Source organism: Drosophila santomea, chromosome 2R (assembly GCF_016746245.2).
Source record: "Drosophila santomea strain STO CAGO 1482 chromosome 2R, Prin_Dsan_1.1, whole genome shotgun sequence".
Classification (NCBI taxonomy): Eukaryota; Metazoa; Arthropoda; class Insecta; order Diptera; family Drosophilidae; genus Drosophila; species Drosophila santomea.
Window position 1 is genome coordinate 6,708,600 of NC_053017.2, and position 23,441 is coordinate 6,732,040.

At 44.7% G+C, this 23,441-nt stretch overlaps 9 protein-coding genes across 9 annotated transcripts; 4 read left to right on the forward strand and 5 right to left on the reverse strand.

The window, feature by feature from the left end:
* Positions 1–63: 63 nt before the first annotated feature.
* Positions 64–4,797, reverse strand: LOC120444694 (protein SERAC1). The gene is made up of 4 exons (XM_039624560.2): positions 4,257–4,797; positions 2,138–2,684; positions 1,405–2,077; positions 64–1,340 (listed from the first exon to the last, which is right to left on the reverse strand). The coding sequence occupies exons 1-4, from the start codon at positions 4,334–4,336 to the stop codon at positions 277–279; spliced, it is 2,364 nt and encodes a 787-aa protein (XP_039480494.1). The 5' UTR covers positions 4,337–4,797; the 3' UTR covers positions 64–276.
* A 159-nt stretch (positions 4,798–4,956) lies between these two features.
* On the forward strand, positions 4,957–7,862 carry LOC120444695 (RUS family member 1). Its single transcript, XM_039624561.2, has 4 exons — positions 4,957–5,447; positions 5,909–6,699; positions 6,770–7,103; positions 7,166–7,862. Exons 1-4 carry the CDS (start codon positions 5,381–5,383, stop codon positions 7,225–7,227), a joined length of 1,254 nt encoding a protein of 417 aa, XP_039480495.1. The 5' UTR covers positions 4,957–5,380; the 3' UTR covers positions 7,228–7,862.
* Positions 7,863–8,047: 185 nt separating this feature from the next.
* On the forward strand, positions 8,048–10,028 carry LOC120446580 (H/ACA ribonucleoprotein complex non-core subunit NAF1). Its single transcript, XM_039627602.1, has 2 exons — positions 8,048–8,303; positions 8,363–10,028. The coding sequence occupies exons 1-2, from the start codon at positions 8,162–8,164 to the stop codon at positions 9,967–9,969; spliced, it is 1,749 nt and encodes a 582-aa protein (XP_039483536.1). The 5' UTR covers positions 8,048–8,161; the 3' UTR covers positions 9,970–10,028.
* On the reverse strand, positions 9,985–12,470 carry LOC120446583 (protein phosphatase 1E). The gene has a single exon (XM_039627605.2). It carries the CDS (start codon positions 12,275–12,277, stop codon positions 10,994–10,996), a length of 1,284 nt encoding a protein of 427 aa, XP_039483539.1. The 5' UTR covers positions 12,278–12,470; the 3' UTR covers positions 9,985–10,993.
* A 285-nt stretch (positions 12,471–12,755) lies between these two features.
* On the forward strand, positions 12,756–13,764 carry LOC120446584 (RWD domain-containing protein 4). Its single transcript, XM_039627606.2, has 3 exons — positions 12,756–12,971; positions 13,038–13,147; positions 13,216–13,764. Exons 1-3 carry the CDS (start codon positions 12,864–12,866, stop codon positions 13,640–13,642), a joined length of 645 nt encoding a protein of 214 aa, XP_039483540.1. The 5' UTR covers positions 12,756–12,863; the 3' UTR covers positions 13,643–13,764.
* Positions 13,765–13,855: 91 nt separating this feature from the next.
* Positions 13,856–14,953, reverse strand: LOC120446586 (PRA1 family protein 3). Its single transcript, XM_039627607.2, has one exon. It carries the CDS (start codon positions 14,680–14,682, stop codon positions 14,059–14,061), a length of 624 nt encoding a protein of 207 aa, XP_039483541.1. The 5' UTR covers positions 14,683–14,953; the 3' UTR covers positions 13,856–14,058.
* Positions 14,954–15,592: 639 nt separating this feature from the next.
* Positions 15,593–18,159, reverse strand: LOC120446581 (FAS-associated factor 2). The gene is made up of 3 exons (XM_039627603.2): positions 17,565–18,159; positions 16,225–17,289; positions 15,593–16,162 (listed from the first exon to the last, which is right to left on the reverse strand). Exons 1-3 carry the CDS (start codon positions 17,685–17,687, stop codon positions 15,956–15,958), a joined length of 1,395 nt encoding a protein of 464 aa, XP_039483537.1. The 5' UTR covers positions 17,688–18,159; the 3' UTR covers positions 15,593–15,955.
* Positions 18,160–18,280: 121 nt separating this feature from the next.
* Positions 18,281–20,632, forward strand: LOC120446579. Its single transcript, XM_039627601.2, has 4 exons — positions 18,281–18,607; positions 18,666–18,960; positions 19,047–19,888; positions 19,946–20,632. Exons 1-4 carry the CDS (start codon positions 18,418–18,420, stop codon positions 20,557–20,559), a joined length of 1,941 nt encoding a protein of 646 aa, XP_039483535.1. The 5' UTR covers positions 18,281–18,417; the 3' UTR covers positions 20,560–20,632.
* Positions 20,633–20,788: 156 nt separating this feature from the next.
* On the reverse strand, positions 20,789–23,281 carry LOC120446582 (ATP-sensitive inward rectifier potassium channel 11). The gene is made up of 5 exons (XM_039627604.2): positions 22,830–23,281; positions 22,498–22,696; positions 21,718–22,113; positions 21,539–21,645; positions 20,789–21,185 (listed from the first exon to the last, which is right to left on the reverse strand). Exons 1-5 carry the CDS (start codon positions 23,057–23,059, stop codon positions 20,789–20,791), a joined length of 1,329 nt encoding a protein of 442 aa, XP_039483538.1. The 5' UTR covers positions 23,060–23,281.
* Between the last annotated feature and the right edge of the window lie 160 nt (positions 23,282–23,441).

Sequence of the window (23,441 nt, forward strand, 5' to 3'; positions counted from 1 at the left end):
TCAACATCGCAACTGGCCGCACTCGCTTTAAATATACGTTCAATCCCTCATTTTACTGTTACATAGGTATGTATATATGTATTTATTGAAACGTTTTAGTCGGAGACCGAGAACAATAAGTTAGAATTTCTGTGTAAAAAACTATATGGAGTGCGAGAGTATTTACAAAGATCATGGGTCATGATGTTGAGGGCTCGTGTAGAAATACTTCACAAGTCTTTAAAGACTAGTCGGGATACTATTAAGGTACTGGTGTTTAGAGGGCTGTGACCCATTCTAAGTGCTAAATCTGAGTGCTACTCTGGGCAGCGATTCGAAGAGACCCTTGGCTCCCTTTAACAGAGCAGCCACAATGTTGACAAGCATAACATCTTCATTTGGAGTGCTCTGTGACTGGCCGTCTTGATCCTTAGGATCTGATCTTTCCTTGACGGCTTCGCGAATTACGTGCAGTAATCTCTGGTACAGAAACGATTGCCTGTAAATCGGTTTGGAGAGACTCAAGTGATCATCCTTCAGCAGATAGAAATCGCCGAAATCTATCTTAGAGGACTCTTCCGTGACAATGCGCAGTGGGAACTTGAACGAGGTCAGCATGGTGGGGGATCCTTCAGCTACACTGACGACTTTTACATGGCGCAGGAGTGTGTGCAAGCACCCCATAAAACGGCGGTGCATCTCTAGAAGCTTAGGCGAGTTCTCCTCCATCTCCTTCACCTCAATTGAAGGAGACAGGATCATCTGCATGTGCTGCTTCCACTTGGCAATGGGTGAACCACGGTGTGGGGTTCCCAAAAATACAATGCCCTTTGTATTCTTGGCAAGCTGTTGGACCTTCGGCTCTTGGGAGTCCAGGGATTTGAGCAGTATTAGCTTGGTCAGCAGGCCGCCCATGGAATGTCCTATCCACACGATCGGACGATCGTTGCCCACATCCGACGCTGAGATCCTGTCAAGCAATGTGCTAGCTCGCACATCGATGTGACCCTGGCCCTTCTCACACGGGCAGTACTTGGTGAAATTGGCAGACCACTCTGTGACCGCTGATGTGTAATCTATACCGAGTATTCTGGAATCTGGATAATCATCTGGCAACCATTCCATGGGCCAGCAGTTGGTGTACTCCTCACATGTGTCCTGGTTCCGCCATTCACTTCCGCACACACTAAATTTTCCTACGCACTCCTCGTTGGCATTTATTGGAACATCAGGGTGGACGACTTCCCAATCCGAGTCCAACTCGGCTTCGTTTCTCAGTGTCTCCACGAACTCCTTGGTGGCTGCATCGCTTATGTTCAGACGCTGTTCTTCCACTTTTTTGCTAGCTTTCAAGACAGGATCTAGAGTTGGAAATAAATAAAGAATTAGTCAAAAATAAATAGTAATGTGAGTACCATCATTTACCTTTGATTGTTTCTGTCTTTTGGCTGCCATTGCCATTTCCATTGCCATTTTTGACGGCTTCGGGTTTTTGTTTGCCTCCATTCAGTCTCTTCTGCTCGCCCACCAGAAATACATCGTCTGTTTCGCTGGTGTAGAAAGCGTTTTTTCCATAGAGACCCAGCTCAGTGGGCTTTCTATCTCGCTGTCGCCAGGTAATAAAAACACCTCCCAGCAATCCGTGGACGAAAACAATGTCTGCCTTGGGCTTCCTGCGGGTGCGAATTCGCGGATGCAGGGGATAGACATTTGGCGGATACGTGCACTGGTTCGGATCGTCGTAGTCCAGATTGGCCATAGTCTTAGCCGATATCACCTGCAAGCGGAGATCGGGGCATTGTTGCCACTCCGCCAGGGCGCCCACCCAACCAGACGTAAAAAAATGTTCCACGGCATCGGGCACCAGGGACATATTTGCCAACACTTTGCACAGAGTCGATAAGGTCTCGTTGTCGTCGTTAAATATCTTTCGGAGCTCCATAAGATGCACGAGACCTCCGTCCCTCATAAGCCTGGCGGAGACCTCGGGATCCTTTGTGATGTGGTGCAGGAAAGAGATGATTTCTTTCAGTAAATCCGTGTCGGCTGTGGAAAGGACTATTGTCTGCTCCTGAGTCAAGTATTCGTGAATGTCCTCCTGCATGAAAACAAGATGGAATTAGTGTCACGCAAAATGTGGTGGTTAACATCGACATACAATGGGATCCTGTTCGGGAAAGTATTTGCTGAAGAAGTGGTCAACGCAAGGCATGGGTCGAAGGCGGGCCAGCATCACGTGGAGCTCCGAAAGGAGCATCTTGGGATTCTTGATGCACCCACGACGGGGGACGGGCATGAACCAGCGTGTGTCGGCGTTACAACGGGCCAAGGAGACGGCCGTGCGGGCGTCACAGATTTGGGCCAGATGCCGAAAATCCCAGTCCTTCAAATGATCCATGCAGATAAGCTGCTGGACCGCCTTAAGCCGTTCCGGCTGGCTGCCAGTTTGGGCGATATTGAGCAGTCGCCAAGCCACCGAGTGCTTAGCCGCCTTCCACCATTTTCCAATTGGGTTGATAATCACGCTGATCCACTTCTTCTCGTCCTCTTCCTTCTGCTTTAGCTTTCGCATGGACTCGCGGTAGATGTGGTACTTGATGTAGATGTACTCGGCGCGCCGTTTGTCCGGCTCCGGGGATTTCTTGTCCACATACTGGGAGAGGAACCGGCGGACCTGAGGCGACTCGTACAGCAAGAAACCAGCGCTGCAAAAAAATTCAAAAATTGTTTAATATAGATTTGAAACATGTGCAATATATGAAAGATGTTACAGCAAAGTTTTGCATGACCGCTGCTCCTTTTTATCTTCGTATTTCTATAAAAACATTTCAACTTTCTTAAGTCCTTCGAATCAATAATTTTGAAAGTATAGTTTCTTTCATCCCATTCGATTTCATTGATTTCTTATCAGTCTCAACTTCCGTTTGATTGTTCTTTTTTCTTGATTATGTTGACCTTAAATAACAACAACACATTTTGCTGCCAACTATTTGTTATTGAGATAAACGCTAGATAAACAACAACAAATACGAATCCGAAGACTAGTTTGTTTATTTTTAAAAAGTGGGCGCGTCACCTCCTATCGCCTCCTATCACCAACTATCCCATTATCCCATTCCTTGCGTTTAAAACACGCGCCAAGTGCAAAATTACAAAACAAACAATCACAATAACATTATTATCACTTGTGATAACAGAACTATAATTTCGCGGGGGGCACTGATATTCCGTACTGCGCACTTTGATGGCGCCATGGTAGTTTTGGCAACTGTTTTTTTTTCAGTGTTTACCTTTTTTTGGTGGGGCCTTGAACAGCTGTGAACGCACACGCTAAAGAAGAAGAAGAACTCGAGGCGAAAACAAAAACAAACTTCACAAGCTTGCTATCTCACTTTTACAAAATCGTACGTTATGTTTTGATCGTGTTTCGCCTAACAAAAAAAAAAGAGTCTGTATGTGAACAGCATGATATAGACCAGGAAAATACTTTTTCTAAATTATGAAAATTATGAATTCATCAGCTCTAACTGTATTCTTATCTATTAAAATGTTTGTTATTATTTGTTTAACTAGAATGAAATCCATTAAATACTTTCTTTACTATTTACTTACTTACTAATTCAAATGCAATTGTTAATTTAAGGGCTATAACTATATTATCAACTTCCATTTAATGTCACCCCACCAAACGCCTCTTGTTTGTAACCAGTTTTGCACTAATGCCTGATTATTCACCACGCCATTTGTTGTAAACAAATGACGTCACCGGCGCGACAACACCCATTTAGTATATGTAATGCGGAAAACAAGAGCTGTTGTTGTTGTTGTTTATCTCGATATAAGCATATAATATGTATAGATCGTACGACTTGATCGGTGACATGTGGCGCCACGTAAAATGGGGCAGAAATAAATGAAAACATGTGCAGACGAGCCCCCTAAATCGTAGTAAGCTCTGTAAAAGTTGTGAGTCATCGGGATATTTGTTTTTGAATTACCTATTTTCGCTGCACAAAAAGGAAAATTAAATGCGAAAATATGGTCAATTCTTTAGTCTTTTTGGTAGAACATTTTATTTAGATATTAATTACACATTAGTAAAAATCAAAATCCGAAATTTATCTAACTTTGCGGAAGAACATATTTTTTAAATAAAAAATTGATTAGCATGTTCTTAATAGGGAGCTATTTATATATATATTTTTTTTGTGTACTGCGCGGGTTGAGAAATGGGTTTGTTGTGGTTTGCTTAAGTTGACATGGCGTGATTTACTTACGCAGTAATGAGGCCAACTCCTCCAAGGCCCACTAACTTCGGATGACGGCGCAGCTTGGTCTTGAGATCCTCCAATGACATTGCCTGCTTTCTGTTGGTTTTGGTTTAAGTGTTCCTTTGTTTTTCAGTGTAGCACTAGGCACACACAGCAACGGGATTTACTCTTCAATCGGCTGCCAAAAGTTTGCTCAGTTTTTCACACTTTAAATTTAGACGATTGTATCACACACACTGGCCCCTGCAAATTGTAGCACTAGGGACTGTTGTTTAGCTTTGTGGCTGTCACTGGGACTGTTTATGGTTTGTTTTGTGGCTTGCTTTTGGTTGTCTGCTGAGCTGTTATTGCTGGTGTATTTATCAGGCCTTTCGTTTTTATAAACTAGCCGTTGGTGTGACCGTGTACGACTGTCAGCTGTTGCCATTCACAGCGCGACAATTACAGCTGTTGACAAACAGTTGCGGGGGTGGAAAGCTTTCCCAAAGCATGGGCAGGTGTAGTTGACGTTGCCAGGGGGTCGATTTATTAAGAATTATTTTCACTAGAATATTTACATTTTCAGAAAAACAGAAACTAGTTAGAGAAACTGAAAAGCTGACAGAAGTAATTTTAAAACATTAAAATGAAATATTTAGTACGGCCGCATGCCGAAGAGAGGAAAATAACTCTCCACCACCAGCATTCTCCGCGAAACGCGCCCGCTGCACAGCTGACTGATAACAAAAACGGAAGGGGAGAAATTCTTTTTGGGGTGTATTTATTTTGAGCCACTATTATTTGCTAGCATTTAATTAAAGCAGATTCATCGGCTTGCTTGTAAAATGTCCTAGTGTCCGCTTTCCAACGCCGCGTTCATTGATTCGCTCGAGTTCAGGTTCAGTTGCGGTAGCCGCTGGTTCGATGGCTTTTCGCGGACTCCCCGCCTGAGACAGACAGCCAAATAAATAAGAAGCGCTGCTTGTGGGTGGTGGAGCAAGGTGGGTGGTGTTTTGCTGCTGCTGGAGCCCTGAAAAGCAGCCACTTGGTGGGAAGGCGCCAGCCCGGATAGGCCATAAAACCTAATTTCCAGACGGCGCTCAAATACCACAACTACCACAGCGCCAGACACGCCACGACGCACAGCAAAGATGAAAATCCATTTTAGGGAACAGTACGGCAGGAAGGGGGAGGAAATCCTCTATGTGACGCCAGCAGGTGAGCAAATCGATCAAACCAACAAGCCGAACCTGGCAGGCGAAAATTGTGGAAAAAGTGGGCATGTAGCTCTAGGCACTAAGAAACTTAGGAAACACCATTGGAACTGTTTGAGCTTGACTCCAATAATTAATTTTCAGGTGTATTATTGTTGTATCATTTTCAATACCCTATTATTTTTCTTAAAGCGGGTCAGTTTCTCATTTTTTCATTACTCCAACATTTTTGTACCAAATCTTTTGTTTATTGAACATTTCAAAATGAAAAGAAATTTTTGAATAATAGTTCATTTGTTTAGTTTTATCTAATTAATATTGTGTTCAAATCTTATAGACATTTAAATATTGTTCAAAATGTAAGTGCGTACTTAGATATTCTTTTTATTTATAAAATGGATATACATTATAAAATATTAGGTTATTATTATCTATTATTTCACTATATTATATTGTCAACTCCAGATCAGAGCAACATTGTGCGCGTGCCGCTGCGTGGCGACAAGCTGGTCATACAGGAGAAGTTCCTGCTGTTCCGCGTTCTTCAGAAGGTCTTCCTGCCCAAGGGTTATCCGGATAGTGTAAGCGAGGACTATGCGGCGTACCAGATCTGGGACACGGCCCAGGCCTTCTGCAGCACCATCTGTGGCACCTTGTGCACACACGCCATCTTGAAGGGAATCGGCGTGGGCAGTGAGAACATCAATGCCTTTTCCGCCACGGCGACTTGGATATTGAAGGAGGGCAGTGGACATGTGGGGCGCATAGTGTTCGCCTGGTGGCAGGGCTCCCAGTTGGATGTGGACTCAAAGAAATGGCGCTTGCGTGCGGATTTTCTGAACGATCTGGCCATGGGCATCGAGATCTACGTGCTTCCCAAGTATCCGCACTTCAGCACTCAGATCCTGTGCTGTTCTACCCTACTCAAGGCAATTGTTGGCGTGGCCGGAGGTGCCACAAGATCGGCCCTGACCCAGCATCATGCCTTGAGGGGCAATCTGGCGGATGTGGCCTCCAAGGACAGTTCGCAGGAGACGTGCGTGAATCTGGTGGCCTCCTTTGTGGGCCTGTATCTCCTTTCGTTGATAAAGAGTCAGGCTGTACTGTACACCATCTTCTACGTGGTAGTCAGCCTGCATTTATATGCCAATCTGAAAGCGGTACGGGCGGTATGCTTGCGAAGCTTTAACGAGTCACGCTACTTAATTGCCCTGGAGGAGTTTTTCAGGTCGTCAAGGATGCTCAGTCCGCAGCAGGTTGGTACATCATTGAATTGTCGCAAAATTAGGTTTTTTTTATTCTTAACTTATGGTGTGTTACTTATAGGTAAACGCAATGGAGCGAGTGACTGTTGGCCAAACGGTTTCTGTGTCTCTGAACATAAAGCTGGGACTGAGCGTTAAAAATCTGATTGACGAGTACAAGAGTAGCAGCGTCATTGAGAACATAGTGTCCTCCTTTGATCCACACGAGCACTTCATCATCGCAGAGACCAAAAAGTGTCTCGGTGTATATCTGCACTTTGAAACACGTCCGCAGGATGTGCTGAAGGCGTACTTCTTTGCTGTGTCCTATTTGCAGGACAGGAATCAGATTAAGGATAAGTACTGGGACATTCAGACAAAGTGGCAGGAGTTTTTGGCGCTAGCGCAGCAAGAGGGTAGGCATTAATAGATTCCATTTGTAGTTAAGCCTAAGCTCATTTTTCTCTTTCTATTATAGGTTGGCTAATCCATCAGCACTTGCTGCTGGTGGACGAATACCGCTTAGACTGGAAGGTGTAGGAGATGGTGACTTTGATTGCTTGATTTTAACCGTAGATGCTTGCTTTGACCTGAAGAATTGATTTCATTGGACTTCATTATCATTCTCACATATCTCACATGGCTACCATAGAGCAAAAACATTGATATTAACTAAGTGCTATTGATATTAACATAGATTTAGCTTTGTGAAACATCTTCCAACTAACTCTGCCTTAGCACAAAGTAATGTTTGTAACCGATATTTGATAAGATAATTTAGCCCTGCTTTAACCCAAGAATTTATCGGAAGACATTATTTCAATTACTAGCTGCTCCTAGGACTAAAAGAGACACTATAGAAAAAAAAACAATCTATTTTGTAAGGACTTATTGTAATTGCGCATTTCGATATTTCGAAAACAATACATTTTTAGATTATAGTCATGAAAAATCTCACAACGAACTACGGAAAACCAGTTTCAATTGCATTCTGAGCAAAAAGTGTACAAAGTTTTAAGCTTTTTTAATGCTAAATGTGCAATAGTAAGTTAATTATTAGCCTCAAATATCTACAGAATAAGTTTGCGTCCATTTTTGCTTAACTTTAATGCTTTTTAATAAATGCAATATATGAATTATGTGCATACCGTCTCACCACGCAAATAATTTTAATGAAACAAATAAAAATAAATCATTTTAAGAAAAAGAAATTATATATATCACAACTTTTAACAATAAACAACATTTTAAAAATTATGTGTGAGTTTTTAATAGTTTAAATTTTGTGAGAGCGGCATATACCTTTGTCACTCACAACGAATCTACGCTTATTCTTTATGGCTGTGAATGTCACATTGTGAAGAAGAAGACAACACGTGCGCGCATTCAACGTGTGTTATTCTAGTAAAATTTTGTTTTCTTGCGATTCCAGCTTTTATTGAGAGATCTTATAAAAATTAAAAGGTTTTTAATTATGGACAGTGAGCAGCCAACGGCTGCAAAGGCTTCAGCTTCTATTATTAAGCCGCCAAACTGCGACACACCTTTTGAATTGGGGAAACAAAGCGCCTTGGAAGCGGACTTATCACTAGATAAGGTGCAAACAACGCCTACAGGTAAGCTTAAGAGCTTTGTGAGCGATAAATTCAATAAAAGACATCGAATTGTAATGCAGAAACAACGAATGCAGTAGGAGAACCAGTAGAAATGGAGCAGCATGTGGAGAATGAATTGTTTAATAAGTCAACAACAGGAATCGCATCGATATCAAGCCAAGAAAAGGTTGCGGATTTAGATCACAAGGAGCTTCAGGATGCGGGAATGGAGTGCGAAACATCAACAGATCAAGTGCCCCAGGGAAATCCCTGTAAGAAGCCACCTCAAGAAATGGATTGTGAATCGTCTGGCCAGCCGGAAACCACTCCTTCAACAGCGAAGGACTCCCAAAAAGATTCCTTTGGCGCTGCAGACACCATTACCGTACCTCAAGTTCAGCCCGCTCCAGAGGTTAGTCCATGTCCCCAAGCATGTGGCCTCAGTCTTTTGGCTGCCTACAGCTCTGATGACTCAGATGTAGAGGAAGTCACTCCAGCGCAGAATGGCGACAACGAAGTGATTGAAGTTCCAGTTTCGGACCCCACCTCCTCCACCACCGCATATCGTCCAGTGGTAGCTGTTAGCTCGGACGACGAGAACTCAAAAAGCAGCAGCAGTAGCAGTGACTCAGACTCCGATTCTGAAGGAGAATACCTCACGGTACTTCGCAAAAAGATAGACAAAAGAATCAACACCGTAGATTGCGACGAGGATGACGAGGACTTCGATGAAGATGGGGCTACAGGAGATCGGTCTCGCCGTCGGCAGCCCCCGAAAGTACGTGGAGAAATGCTACTGGATGACCTTCCTCCCATCCATCAGCTAGAGATTACTGTACCCGAGGATGAATGCGTTGAACTGGGCAAAGTGCAATCCATCGTGGATCAGCTTGTTTTGGTTTCCGTGCTACCGAATTCCATGCTATTCGATCTGGACACCGTTTTGTTCTTGGAGAAGGGTCGCAAGGTCCTTGGTGAAGTGTTCGATGTGTTGGGTCAAGTGTCGGATCCACTGTACTGTGTTCGATTCAACAGTAACCAACAGATCCTAGATAGAGGCATCAAAATTGGCGACGTGGTGTACTGCGCTCCAAAAACCGAACACACCCAATTTGTGATCCTCTCTAAGCTGATGCAAGTTCGAGGATCGGATGCTTCGTGGGAGCACGATGTAGAACCACCATCCCGCTACGTAGATCACTCGGATGATGAAGAGGAAAGAGAAGCCAGGGCAGAGCAACGAAAGCGCCGCCAAAGGGATCGCACCAATTCCACTGATTCCGTGGACACCGTAACCTCGGTGGCAACAACAGCCACTGAGGCTTCTTCAGTAGCTCCTCCTCGCCAGCGTGGACGTCGTGGCCAACGAGAGAGTTTCCGGCAGAGCCAGCGACCCTCCATTAACCAAAACAACCAGAATCAGCACCGAGACGAACAGTATAACTACCATCCAAGCTATAATCCAGGCAGCTGGCACTCCAACTACTACCAGAACTATCACCAGGCAGCGGCTAACTTTAACATGTCTCAGCAGCAGCCTGGAATGCCCTTCCCAGTGCCCAACTATGGCTATGGCATGCCATATGCCATGCCGCCAATGTACCCCCACATGTACCCGCCACCACCACCCTTTGCTCCACCTCCTCCGAACAACCATTCGCATCAAGGACATCCGCCACCCAGCTAGAGAAACGTAAGACAATTCAGTGAATTACTTTTATTATTCCAATAAAAAATCTTAATCAATTGGCGTGTGTATTGTTAAAAATGTGTTCTGGGTTGTTCAATAAAATGCATGAAAGGTTCATTAGATTTGTATAAAAAGGTACTTAATCTGTGTGGGATCATTAAATACGGTTACGGGTGTAAATATATACGCGTATAACTAGGTCTACAATACATGTGTACCTGGCTTTGCTTATTATCTTACAGCAGGAAGCACTAAGCGGCCGAAAACAACTTCAATGTGTATAAATATGCTTGCTGGCTAATCTAAAATATATATAAACATGTTTATGTGCGTACTTGTGCACTTTTTGTATATATTATTAGGCTAACAACAGTTGCCTTAAGCTGAGGCTTGGATGATACTTTTTAAAATTTCCTTCAACTGCTGAGCAACCACAAAATATTCTGATTGAGCTTATTCGAGCAACCAAATAAATGGACCGGGATGGGGTCATCCATTCCCAGGACCACGTAGGCACGTGAGAATGTGACAATAAGGGTAGGAGCACTCTGCACCGCTCCAAGCTATTTACATTGCAACAATAAAGTAAACGAAACAACAATGGGGCCGGTTTGGGTTAATTTCGGTAAATGATTAATTTGTAAATGTAGGTTCGGAAAGTATCTTTAGATTAGGCAAGGACTTGGGTTCTTTCATTTTGTAATACCTTATTTTCGTTGTATCACTTTAAACGTTTGCGCACGTTCAATAATATTTTAGAAAATGGGAATATCTCATTTATTCCCACAATATGTATGCCAATTAAAGTGTATATTGCGTTCTTGAATTAATTAAAAATATTTGGCACTTTTCTCGTTTGAATACGTAAAATTTGATATGATTTTTTGTGTTATCGCACAAAAGGAGTTGATTTAAGATTACTTTCGCTTCTACGTATTTAAAATTTCTTCAAATTTGTACAAAATTAACCCATTCCAAGGCGGGTAACAATATAAAAAATTCACTGCTTGGACTTAAACTTTTAAAGATGTTCGATCTGGTTTCGAGGTTTGAGCAAAACCACAACCGCTGTTATGTTGTCCTGCGAATCCCGCTCCTTTGCAGCCTCTATCAGCAGTTTAGAAATGTCGTCCAACTTCATTGAGGGGTCCGCTAGGGACTCGTAAACGGTTTCGATTATATGCGACTCGGGTACGTGATCCCACAGACCGTCGGTGCCGAGTACGAGAAAGTCGTGAGCCTCATTTAACTGCACATCCACGAAGTCCGGCTCCGCGATCACTGCCTCCAAGCTGTAGTCGCCAATAGAACGGGCCACGTTCAGAATGCCGTTTACACGCCACTGCCCTTGGGCGTGGAGCACTGTTCCGCCGGCTGCTTCTATTCTCTTGCGCTCATCTGTGTTTTCCGGCTTGTGCGGTTTCACCAGCTGCAGTTGAGTTCGCTTGCCCACTAGAAGGGCCTTGGAATCGCCAACCCAAGCTATATAAAGCTGATCCTTTGTGACCAAGGCACACACGCTGGTTGTGCCGCTAGTGATCTTCTTCTGCGTGAAACGCTCGTCCGCCAGCAAAAATGACGACTCGAAGGCATTGCGATAAAAGTCTGAGGAGAATGCAGCAGGATCTGGATTAGCTTTAAGCTGATCGGCCAGCAGTTGAGGAAGCTGGCTGGTGGCATAGGTGGCGGATAAGGAGCCAGAGTGACCATCAAAGACGCCAAAAAAACGAGAGTTCCTGTCCGACAACTCGTACATCTCACCAAATCGATCCAGACATACACAGCGATCCTCCATTTTTCGGGGTTTGTTCTTCACAGCGGCAGATGTGTGCATGGGTTCTTTTTTCAGATGGCACTCGTTTTTAGGCTCTGCCTCATCACCAAATTCCTTAAGGCGATCCACCTCCGAGTTATCGGTGAGTTTTAGGATATACCTTTCAAACTCACTGGCCACGAACTTTTGCAGTTTAAGAAGATCGTACTGTGGCGGACCCTCCACGGTGACTTCGCACTCCTTGGCAAAGCACAGATCCTGTTCCAGCTGCTGCGTGCAGCGGTGGAGTAACTTCATCCGAAAATGCAGCGGACATCCCCGAGACTCCAGTTGCTTCCAAATGGCTGCGACCAATTCGGCATGACGCTCCTCGCCGGACACTTTATATGTTTCATTGGCGGTACGGGTTACACAACTCCGGCTGACCACCTCCTCGCTTACGGCTGCTGCATTCTCCGCCGTATTGGCCAGAAATCGCTTGAATTCCACCAGGTGCGCACATTCCGATGCGGGAATCGCATCTGACGACATTCTTTTCAAGGGTCGCGTGTGCCCCAGTTCTTGTTGCCGCTGCTAGTGACGTCGCACGATCATGAGTTAATCAATGTTAATTGTTGCTCAACGATGATTCACGCGCGCACTGTGCATTTTATGAGTTTTTATGTTGTTATTGTTTGCGTTCTTTTATGTTGTTTTTCTGCGAACTGAACTGTACTGGCTCGATAAATTTTCTGTGCCTATCAAAATGGGTTCGGGGTATTCCTGCCTCCGAAGTTTGGGTTCCCTGTCTTACTCCAGTAACGCTGTTAGCTAGTTTAATACTCTGCAGATTACCGAAAACCTCATCATATACATCATTGTTTTATATTTGGAATTTAAAAAAAACCTTATAGTTATATAAAATATTAAAATATACACATTTATATACATATATATTTATTTAAAGTGAAGACAAGCTATAATTGATCTGAAATGGTACGGTCACACAGCCACCGGTGGCCAGCTGATTGTTACTGTTGCTTTTGTTTTTGTTACAAAATCACTTATGATTTCTGTGTTGTTTTATGCAAAAAATGATAAAACTTTAAACGCAAACTGAAAAATAACACAGTTTACTATGAGCACGCCACTGGAACAGCAAACGGAAGAACGGGAGGCATTGCAGTCAATATACGAGGGCGACACGAACTTCAAAGAAATAGATAGCGTCACATTTCAATACAAAGTAAGCCACATGGATAAAAAATACCAGCAAATATGATAATTTTGAAAATATTAAATGAACTTTTAGTATGGCGAAGAGGATAACTACAAGTCTTTTCTGGTAGAGGTCAAGTGGGGCGAAAATTATCCCGATGAGGCGCCAGCTATCAATATGAACACGTTTTACAATAGGAATCTGTAAGTGGATCGCTATTCTGTGGAAGATTGAAGTAGGGCTAGCTCTAAAGACTTGGCTTATTTAATAGGCTGCCCGTTGTCAAGGAAGAGATCCAAAAGGCTCTGAGTACGGAAGCCGCCCAATGGCTGGGTTGTGGAATGACCTATACCCTGTTCGAATGCCTTAAGGACAATCTGGAGCAACTGACCGCCGAACAGCCCGAATCCGCACCCGCTGTAGCATTAGTGGATGATGGCGTGGGTGCTTTAAAAATCTCCGACCCCAATGCCGACGCAGAGTCAAGGAAAAAGGAGCCCAAAAAGGAGCACCTGACTAAGGCGCAAAAGCGCCGGCAGTGGGAGAGAACCGATCACAAAGGAGACCGGGAACGCGGTTGGGATTGGGTGGACCTCGTCAAGCATTTATCGCAAACGGGTGGAAAAAACGATGATGCTCACACTGCCTCCGAAATCGCAGCGTCCAACGCTCCTGCTCTACATCCCCTAAACAACTAAAATTCCTACCAACTAAATAGGAGTAAAAACGTCGAGAAAACTTTAAATTGAAATTAAAAGCCAACACTATTTTTATGTGATCGCAGTCACATCTATATTAAAATCTATTTAAAATTATTAAAGGTTGCAACTTTCGATTAAGGTGCGTACTTTGAAAGAAAGTGAGGATTGGTCTTTTAAGGTTATATTAACTTACAAGACAAACAAAACGAATTGACTGGAAAAACTTTATTGACGTTTATAATAGTTGCGTTACATGATGGCTGCATAAAATCATAGTTTAATACAAAAATTAAAATAGAAATCGATTATAATACCGGGATTTGCTTTGCAAGGATCAACATTGACAAGGATAACTAGCGATAAAAACGATCAATCCAACTGTGTCGAACGGGTCCGCAGGTATATGACTCAGTCTAATTAAAGACTCCTTCGGCCCGGACATTTAGGGCATCCAACAAGGAGCCCATGGGTGTGGAGGGAGCAAAGCTCTCGATGCTGTTGGTCAGCTTGTTCTTAATGTTTCGCAGTCGCAAGGAGGCGTGGATGAAGGTCAGCGAAATGGGCAGCAACACGGTGAAAATCGTCAAAAGCACCGCGCTCAGCAGATGCAGGAGGAGATACCCCCCTAGCAAAGCACCGGCCAGTATGTACCACTTCTGTTGGGCATTCTGCTCCGCTGCATTGGCATTTCCCCCTGTCAGACGACTGGCGATGAAGTTCTTCTTCGACTTTCCACTGAAGAACTGCCAGATTACGCCTATGATTAAAGCCTGCACCAGCAGACCAGTGACAATCTTTGAAGGATTGAAGAAAATCATCAAAACGTAAATCGTAAGGAAGAGCAGAAAGTAGTTGGTTTGGTAGTACAGCAAATTCTTCACTACCCGATTGCCCCACTTCTCGAAATCCTTAAGATTGGGCAGTTGGAATCGGGCCGATCCCAGGATAAAGTCATCGAGTGTTCGGAGAGGCGGCAACTGAAGATTGCCGGACAAGGCGGCGGCTGCATCGCCCACGGAAGTGGAGGGCGCTGTCATGGTCTTCGGGTTCTTGCGGGTGTCCTGGCTCCTCTTGTCCTGCTGAAACAGCTTCTGGTAACTCGGTTGACGTAGGCTCCGTGCGACGTTGCGAACCTGGTCCACGTTGAGCAGATTAGATGTCAACTGCCGAATTTTCGGCCGCAAGCCAGTGGTTTCTGATTTTCGCCTTTTCCCGGGCAGCAGACGTGTCCTCTCGTCGTCGGTGAACCAGTCGGTATTGTCCTCTTGATCCTCCTTCAAACCTCGGAATTCCAGCGTATATGTAGATTTTCACACGACACTGTCGTGACATTCGTGCTGACTAACAAGCAATGACTATGGGAGTCTAGTGGTGAGCTCGTGATTGCTGCCTTGAGTGCACAAGATTGAATTGTATAAACTGGGCGCATCTATTAACTTTAGTTTCTGCGAGAAATAGTAGTGAGTAGAAATCTAATTTTCACAGAGATTGACATTCGACGAGCAATGTATTACTTGTGTAGTATAATTTATTTTAGGTTTTTAATGCGAGAGTCGTGATTAATATGTTCCCAACAAATTGCCCATCATCAAAGGTATCGATAGGTTAAAATGGCGTTGCCATACCCAAATTCAAAAATATTTTTTGAAATAAAACGAATCTAGTATACCCTTTTTCTCTACTAGCAACGGGTGTAATAAATGTCCATTAACATTTATTAAACTTACGATAATCTCATTTTATATATGCCCTCAATGTTACAATTACCCGCTCAACAATTCAAATTCCTAGTAGTAGAAAAGCCCATGTAGAGGGATTTAAAGTAATATCTGTATAACTATATTTTTATGATTAACTGTCCCGTACTTGTGTATTTGAACGTTCTCACATAAAATGCTTATTTTTAACTTCAATTTGACCACATTCAAATTAAATTCAAACTCTCTGTCAAATAACAAGGATGTGGTTCTATTTTTCGTTAAATAGACGGAAGTGTAAGTACAGCTAACATAATACAAATTATTAAATAAAAATAACTAAATTGTGGTTCACGGAAATTATTCTGGAAACGATTTTTACTGATGTGTGAATGTTTGAGAAACGGGTTGGTGGTGGTGGGTAGTTAGAGAATCAACCTAAACATTGTTAAACAATTATTTATATTATTATTCATGATTAAATTAGGAATAGTTTCTCTGTTTATCCTCCGACTTGGACGTTGACTACGACTACTTAAAACTTGGTTCAAGTTTTGGTAATGCGTTGCAGCTGGTAACACGATGATGCTTTCATTTGGTAGGTGGTGCTTGGTTACGCTTCCAGATCATTAACGAATAGCACCTCGCGGTTTTTGAGTCCCACGTCCTGAAGGCTTTTGCTCATCGCCTCGTTGGCGTTGTCTGCTTCCCCAGCGGCATCAACATTCGCTTTCGAGAAGAGCACCCGCTTCGGGAAATTCGTTGTGACCTCAAACTCATCCGGCGAATCGGGATGGCAGAAGAGATAGTGATAAACGTCCTACAAAAGAATAAAATCCTTTATAACGACAAAACTGGCAATCTCACTTCTCTGCAACGTACCTGCATCGAATCCGTCTGGTTAAAACGTCGCTCTAGGCGTGTTCCACTGGGCAGCTTGAATACAACTGCAATAGCGCCGACAGCATCCACTGCCGGCTCGGATGGCACCAGAGTGGCTAGCTCGATCTTTTGCCGGGCAATCTCCTCCTTACGAAGCTCGACATCGCGTCGAGCTTGTTCCACAGCCTCCTCCGCCTGCCGGACAGCATCCCGCTCCCTTTGCCTCTGACGCTCTTTCTCCTCGTCCGCAAGCAAACTCTGCTCGTAGGCCTCGTCCTGCTGTCTTCTTAAAGTCTGTGTAAAATTACGCTCCAAGCGATCCGCACGCGCTTGACTCAGCCACACTTCGTTGGCGTTTGTCACCGACTGGAGGCGACGGAGCAGCTCTTCCGGCGTGCAATCCCCCTCGAAACGTCCAACGATCATCATGCGATTTGCCCTAAGGCTGATCATTACCATCGTTGGGTAGCTGCGCACTGTGATCGACTGCATCACACGATAGCCCTCCGGCGTGGCTACGTCGCATCCCCATAACAGAGTGTGTGTGTTAATAAAGTCAATGACTGATCTCGACGACAGTGTGTTGCGGCAGAAAGATTCCACATCTGGATTCTTGGCGGGATCCTTGTGCAGGTAAACGATTAGAAAGCGCAGCTCCTGCTTAGCATCGTTAAGGGCCTGGGCATATGTGCCCTGATAGAAGATCGGGTGCTCGGGATACCTTTCGTAGTAATCCCTAATAAACTTCATCACATCGCCTAGTGGATCTGTCACCAAGCGGGCTTCATTTCCGCCGCCCAGGTTCACGAAAGCACTGACAATGCTCGTCAGCGTGGAGTAGAAGTATTGAAACACGAAGTTAATTACGTATCCGATGATTCCCGTGAAGCTGCGGGGTATGGGGCCACTAGGCACCCGGCTCACCGTCCTTCCGCCAGGCATGTTGGCGGAAAACACCTGCTGTAGGAAGCGGTCGTTGACGACAGCGGGCGCTCGGACATCTGTGGAGGCGGCAAACATGGTGGGACGCCCCTCGCGGATATTCAACTGCTCCTGAAAGGCCACCTGCAAGTTTAGATATGCAAAAAGGTAAAAGGGAACAAAATGTAAATCTTTATAAAAACGCAAAATATAAATATTTTGTATAAGTAAAGGTAATAATGTAAAATATTGGTTTTACTAAAGGAGTCTAATACGAATTCTATCTTTAGTCGCCAAATAACAAGCACAAAATTTGTTAGTAGTAGTTTATTTTCCGCCACCACTGTACGCAGGACTGGCATCTTACGTGTCCCTGTTATTCTGACATTCACTGTGTGGGCATATAAACATATGCATACCTCGAGATCCCATTGGTGTCTGATCAGGACGTCGCGGCAGACGTTCATGTCCTCGATGCCGGTGAGATCCTGGAACTGGAGCACCTTCTCCGTCTGTTCGTTTGTTAGTCCGTCCGCTTCCATTTTTCCAGCAGTTGAAGGCCTCCGTTTCCAGTTCCTTGTTGTTGTTGATGTCTTCTACGCAGTGCGTGTGTGTGTGCCAATGGGCCGTGACTGTCCCAGTGGTGTTGTTTTTGTTGTAGGCTGGCCTTTGTCCAGTGGCTCAGCCGCTGCGGTGGGGGACGGGGGATGAGTAGCGTGGTCCTTAATGCTTCTACTGGTCGCCAGGAATCATTTCAACGCACGCCAAATTGCCGCACTACAAGGTTTTTATCATTTCTCGGCAATTTATTTCTTTTCCGCAGGTGATTACTTGCTCTTCTTCTTGCCTTTCTGCCAATGATCCGATGAATTTGGTTGTGAATGACTAGTGTGACCGCACTGGCCGACGCGTTTTCACTGCCGATTCAAGAGGCCTCGCGGATCAATGCTCACTAACAATTTTTTTTCGCTTTTTGAAAATTATTTGCATAACTATCTGACGCAGTAAAATACAGAAACAGATAAAAGGTGATATTGACAGATATCTAAAACGTGTAAGAAGAGGGGAGTGAAATTGTAAATACAATTTTATAAAATTTTAATTTTAAAAATTTTATTTTTAGGAGTAGTGGAATCAGCCTGAATCAGCCTCAAAGAAAAGATGACGAGTTTTGGAAATTTCTGTTAATAAAGCGGCGGGCACACTTTTTAATCAATCCGAACAAAAGCACTCAAATTTGAATTGTGTAAAAATCCTCAGAAGTTAAGCAAAATGTATGTGATTTCAACCTCTAAAAAGACCGTGCTCTCCGATTTCGCGGATCTGGAGACAAAGTCTGAGTATGTGCACCAGAGTGCAGAGCCGACCGACTTTCAGTTCAACGGCCAGCGCAGGGTCTTCGTGGAGGTGGATAAAATGGCGGGCTTGGCTGTGATGCGGATAAAGGAGAGGGATGGCAAGAGTAAGAGATAGGTTTGGACCCCAACTCCCTCGGAAGTAATAAACACCCAATTCTTCAGCGCCCGAGATTCAACGAGTCCGTAAACTCACCATCGACAATGCCTTCTGTGTGGCGTGTGCAAAGCAATCCCTGGAGGAGATTGCTGTGGGGCAGAGCGGTTGTGTTAAGCTATACAACTTCCGGACGGCACAACTCATCCATCGGTTTCCGGCGGATCCGCAAAGAAGCACTGTCCTCTACATGGACTACAACAATACGGACGAGTATATAGCCGCCGTTCGCGATGTCGGGGACATCAGTATCTTGGGCACCAAGACCAAACAGAAGACCAACTCCTTTACCATAGATGGCGAGTAAGTTAATGAAGTCCTAAAGTCCCTATAACAGGGCCATCTAAGAGCATAATTGCTTTAACCTTTCGCTATTCTGTTAATATCAGCTCAACCCTTGTGCGCTTTCATCCGAGCAAACGCTTCCACCTGTCGATCGCTTCCTATAAAGGGGCCGTAACCGTCTATGATGTGCAGGGAAAGCGGAAGATCTTCCATGCCAGCGAAGCGCACAGTGCTCCCTGTCGGGACATCAGTATGTGCGCATCCCAGCCGGCACTGCTGGTCAGCGTGGGCTACGATTGCAAAATAAACATCTTCGATATTAGACAATATCGTGGTCAAGCCTCCACGGATCGCCTGACCAACTTGCATCCGCTATCTACGGTGGCGCTGAGTGAATGTGGGACTTACCTATGTGCTGGTAACCTTAAGGGCGAATTGATTTCCTATGATATGAGGAGTAGGAAGGCTCCGTTGGCCGTGAGGAGTGTACACGATGCGCTTGTGACACGTGTAGCCTTCGTGCCTGTGCAAAGTGGGGATAGCCAGCAGAACAGTAGCCTCAACAACTCCGAAAATGCCACTGGATTGGTGACCAAAGCTCCTCGTGTCGAGCGTGTTCCTAGCGATGAGTTGCGTAAATCAATTGCCGCTAATTTTTTGAGCTCCCAACAACAGCTTAACAGTCTTGTTCACGGCGTGGCGGCGCCTAGCATAGTACGCCGTGATTCCTTTTGCGAGTTTTTGGATGCCCAAGGTCCGAGAGCTGTAGATCGTATGTCCACGCGCTTGGGGACCTCTTACAGAGACAGTTTTGACTGGGAGGCGCTCAACCGGAAACCGCATCCTAATGAAACTGCCAACCGTCAAAGTCTTTGTCCGCCAGTGGGATCTGGGCCGAGCTCGGTGGAAAACTCTGTCAACAGCTCCACCACGGAGTCACTACAACGCAAGTTACTATAGAGTTTTTTTTTTTTTTTAGTTTTAACAAGCTTGTTATTTGCAGAGACCTTAAGCGGCCCACTAAAGGATCGGAGCAACATTTCCGGAGAGGGAAAGCTGATGAAAATCGCCGAGACGGATGAGCTCTGCGAGGAGCAGTCTGCCAACATTTCCGTGGCCAGCAGCACAGGAGGAGGCAGTGACAAAGAGAATCCCCCGCCGGTGGACCCCGAATTGAAACGGCGTTTGCGCTTGCTTTCAGCCAGTCGAAACAGTACCCCGCACCATGCAAACATCACACCACAATTGTCAAATCCTCTGTTAAAGCCTCAGCAGTTGCTGGTCAAATCGTCAAGCGGACTATCCGCCCAGATGGATGTAGATTGGCGCAAAGAATTCAGCGAGCTTAGAGATTTTGTAGATCAGCGCTGTGAGAGGGTGGAGCGCGAACTGGAGTACATTGGCTTCTCCAATCAGCGGCAACTGGCTAATAAGATGACGAACCACATGAAGCAGCAGGTGGAAAACACAAAAGAGATCCGAGATGCCCTGGCTTTACTACTCCAAGGAGATAGCTTCATGCGCGAGTTCTCGCGCCTACAAAATGAAAATGAAATGTTGAGGGCTAAGTTGAAATTCTACCAGGAGCAGGAGCAAACTGAATCATGCGGAGAATAAAGTGCGCGGGAGACATGTTCATAATTTATTAAAACATTGTTAGTATTAAATTTACTTTATTGTTAATTGTAAATTATTATTCCCTTTTTTAAAATACGCTTGGCGTTCCATTAATTTTTCTGAAGCGATGATTGAATCATCGAACTATTCAATTTATAATGTTTTTAAATTCATTGGCAAAAGTGTAATGGAATGGAAAAGCTTTAAATATATTTTTTTTAAACACTTTTCACTTTCTATACTCCAGCTTAAAGTGATCATTTGTCGGATGCATCATGGGCATGTCCACCGAAATGGTCCTGTTGAAGTTCTCGTAGTCCACAACATAGCGTTCGTTTTGGGCATCGTAATGAATGATATTGACAAACCGCTGCCCCCAGAAAATCTCCCTTGGAAGATAGGACGTCTTGGCTTCCGTCATCTGCGCTGTGGCCGGCGAAGTGCCAACAATGGACACGTACAGCTCGAATTGGGCAGCATTGAAGAGTTTTGCTGTGGTGAACTGAAACAACGGACTCGTCTCATCGATGACATGGCACACCACATCAGGCCAGAGAATTATCTGCTCCCCATTTCCCTCCAGCTTCAGTTCCACGTGACTTTTTACAGTCTCACCTTCGCGGGTGCTGTCAGCGAAACAGATAAGATGGATGTTTATAATAATTGCATGTTTAATCCAGCTGCAAGTACTCTAAGTGGAAGGTCAAGTTTATTGAGAAATTTCCTTATGAGTGATTTAATATTTAAGGAGTTTTATAGCATTTTTAATTTCCTTTTACCATAACTTTAAGTTGTTTTCGATCTCTATTTAAATCCAAACATATATATTTATACATATATAGCAAACTTACAAGATAAAAATATAATAGGAAGATTTATAGTATAGTATCAGCTTTGTAGTTCTTATGCAAAACATATCTTCAGTTCCCCCGATACGATATGGGTTCACTAATTTCCCGAAAATGCGACAGTGACTCACCGTTTATCCACGATCATGTACACTCGTATTTTGGACTCAATGGACTGCTGCTCGCGGGGATCGCAAACGCGAAAGAGCAAACAAAGCCTGCCGTCGCGATAACAGATCTACGTGAGATAATCTCTAAAGGATGGATCTAAATGGGTGGGCTCCACTCCCAATGGGGGCAGCTTACTCACCACAGCCTTCTCGCTGAACTTCAGCTTGGTCAGCTGCCTCGCCGGCCGGGCTGTCTTGGCATAGATCACGCTCACCATACAGCCCTCAATTAGGGCCGCACTCAACATCTGCATGACGAACAGAAAGATCGTCTCCGGACACTCCTCGCTGGCGTACTTTTCGCCGAATCCGAGGGTCGTCTGTGTTTCCACAGAGTATATGAGCATGGCCACCCAGCTGTGCACCCCGTAGATACAGGGGTCCACGCCCTCGCCCATTCGCCTACCACTGACCGGATCGAAGATGAAGTCACCGTGGGAGTAGGCCACCACGTAGCAGAGGGCGGCGAAGAGCAGCCAGCTGAGAAAGTAACTTCCCAGGAACAGGGTCAGCACGTACATCCATTCCAGTTCCATCTGCGCGATTGTAAGAAAACGATCTTTATGGATTACCAATGATGAGCATGCACGAAATACGACCCTTACAAGTTAAGTCACTATACATTCACCCAATTTAGCAAGTGGATATGTGGTTGGTTAATACGTATTTATTAATATGTGTGAGTATTTTAGTCGGTCATGGTTTGATTAATGTATCAGAAACTATATGCTAAACGTGACGCGCTCGCTTTGGCTAGGATTAGACTTCGAAAGATGGGAACCCAGGTGCGGTGGCTCATTGGCCAATTCATCGAGTCTTCGTTGAATACTGGGCGTTATGCTATACACATCCGATCGCGGATATACACATTGATCGGCTTGGGGCGTTGACGTTTTCCTGCGGCCGAACCAGGATCTTACCAGCGTGGTGACCAGATCCCGCATGTAGCGCCATGACTTCTCCGGAATGCGCCGGAACACAACGTTCTCCTTGCCGTTCTTTTCCATCACGCGATGAAGGCTTCGTCTCTGTCCATCTGAAGATGAAGTCCGTGGTCCGGATCCCAAGTCTGGTGTAAGCTCTATCGTACTGCCTGCCCAGTCGTGTGTGTAGGGGAAGCTTAAGATGTTTAAAAAATTTAAGGAATGTTTATTTCTATGAACTCTTAATGTTATTAAAATGTTATTATATAATATAATTTTAAGTTAATGCCATAATACACATAATATAATTGTGGAGCTACTCAACTCACTTTTGCTCGCTGCGCGTTTCCAGGTGATCCCCGGCGGGTTTTGACCTTCTGCGTCGTACGAACCCCGGGCTTTCCGGATAGTAATCCGTCGCATTGACCGTCTCCTTTTCGGAGGAACGAAGCAGTGGCTTCTGCTCCAGTGGCTTGGGCTTCACCGGCATGGAGGTGGAGCGGTGCATTGGAAGGGACTCCGTGGCAGCAGCTCCCAGGGGAGATGCGTCCGATTGCATGACCGGGATTCAGCTATTGCCGCCTACGCAGACGCGAGATTACTGACGAGAGCGTGGCCTATAATTGTCGGAAATTCGGGGCAATTTCACTCGAACACGTAGATCTGCGTTTTAATTTTAATTGAATTAGGCTGCAGTGGCCCACGACTACGATTTATGGAGAGAGAGAGCTCAACTTGATTGTCTGACCGCCTGACACTGACTAAGTCCGGGTCCGTACTATCTGCCCCTTGAAGATGTGCATTTGGATTTATTTATTATCTGGATCGTGGGGCATATCACAGCGGTTGTCCGTCGCCCGCCAAGATTAGTGGCTCGAAATGTGCCCCAAGATTTAAAGTAAAAGTCCGTCGCTATCAGTGTATTTATTTTGCGAACGATC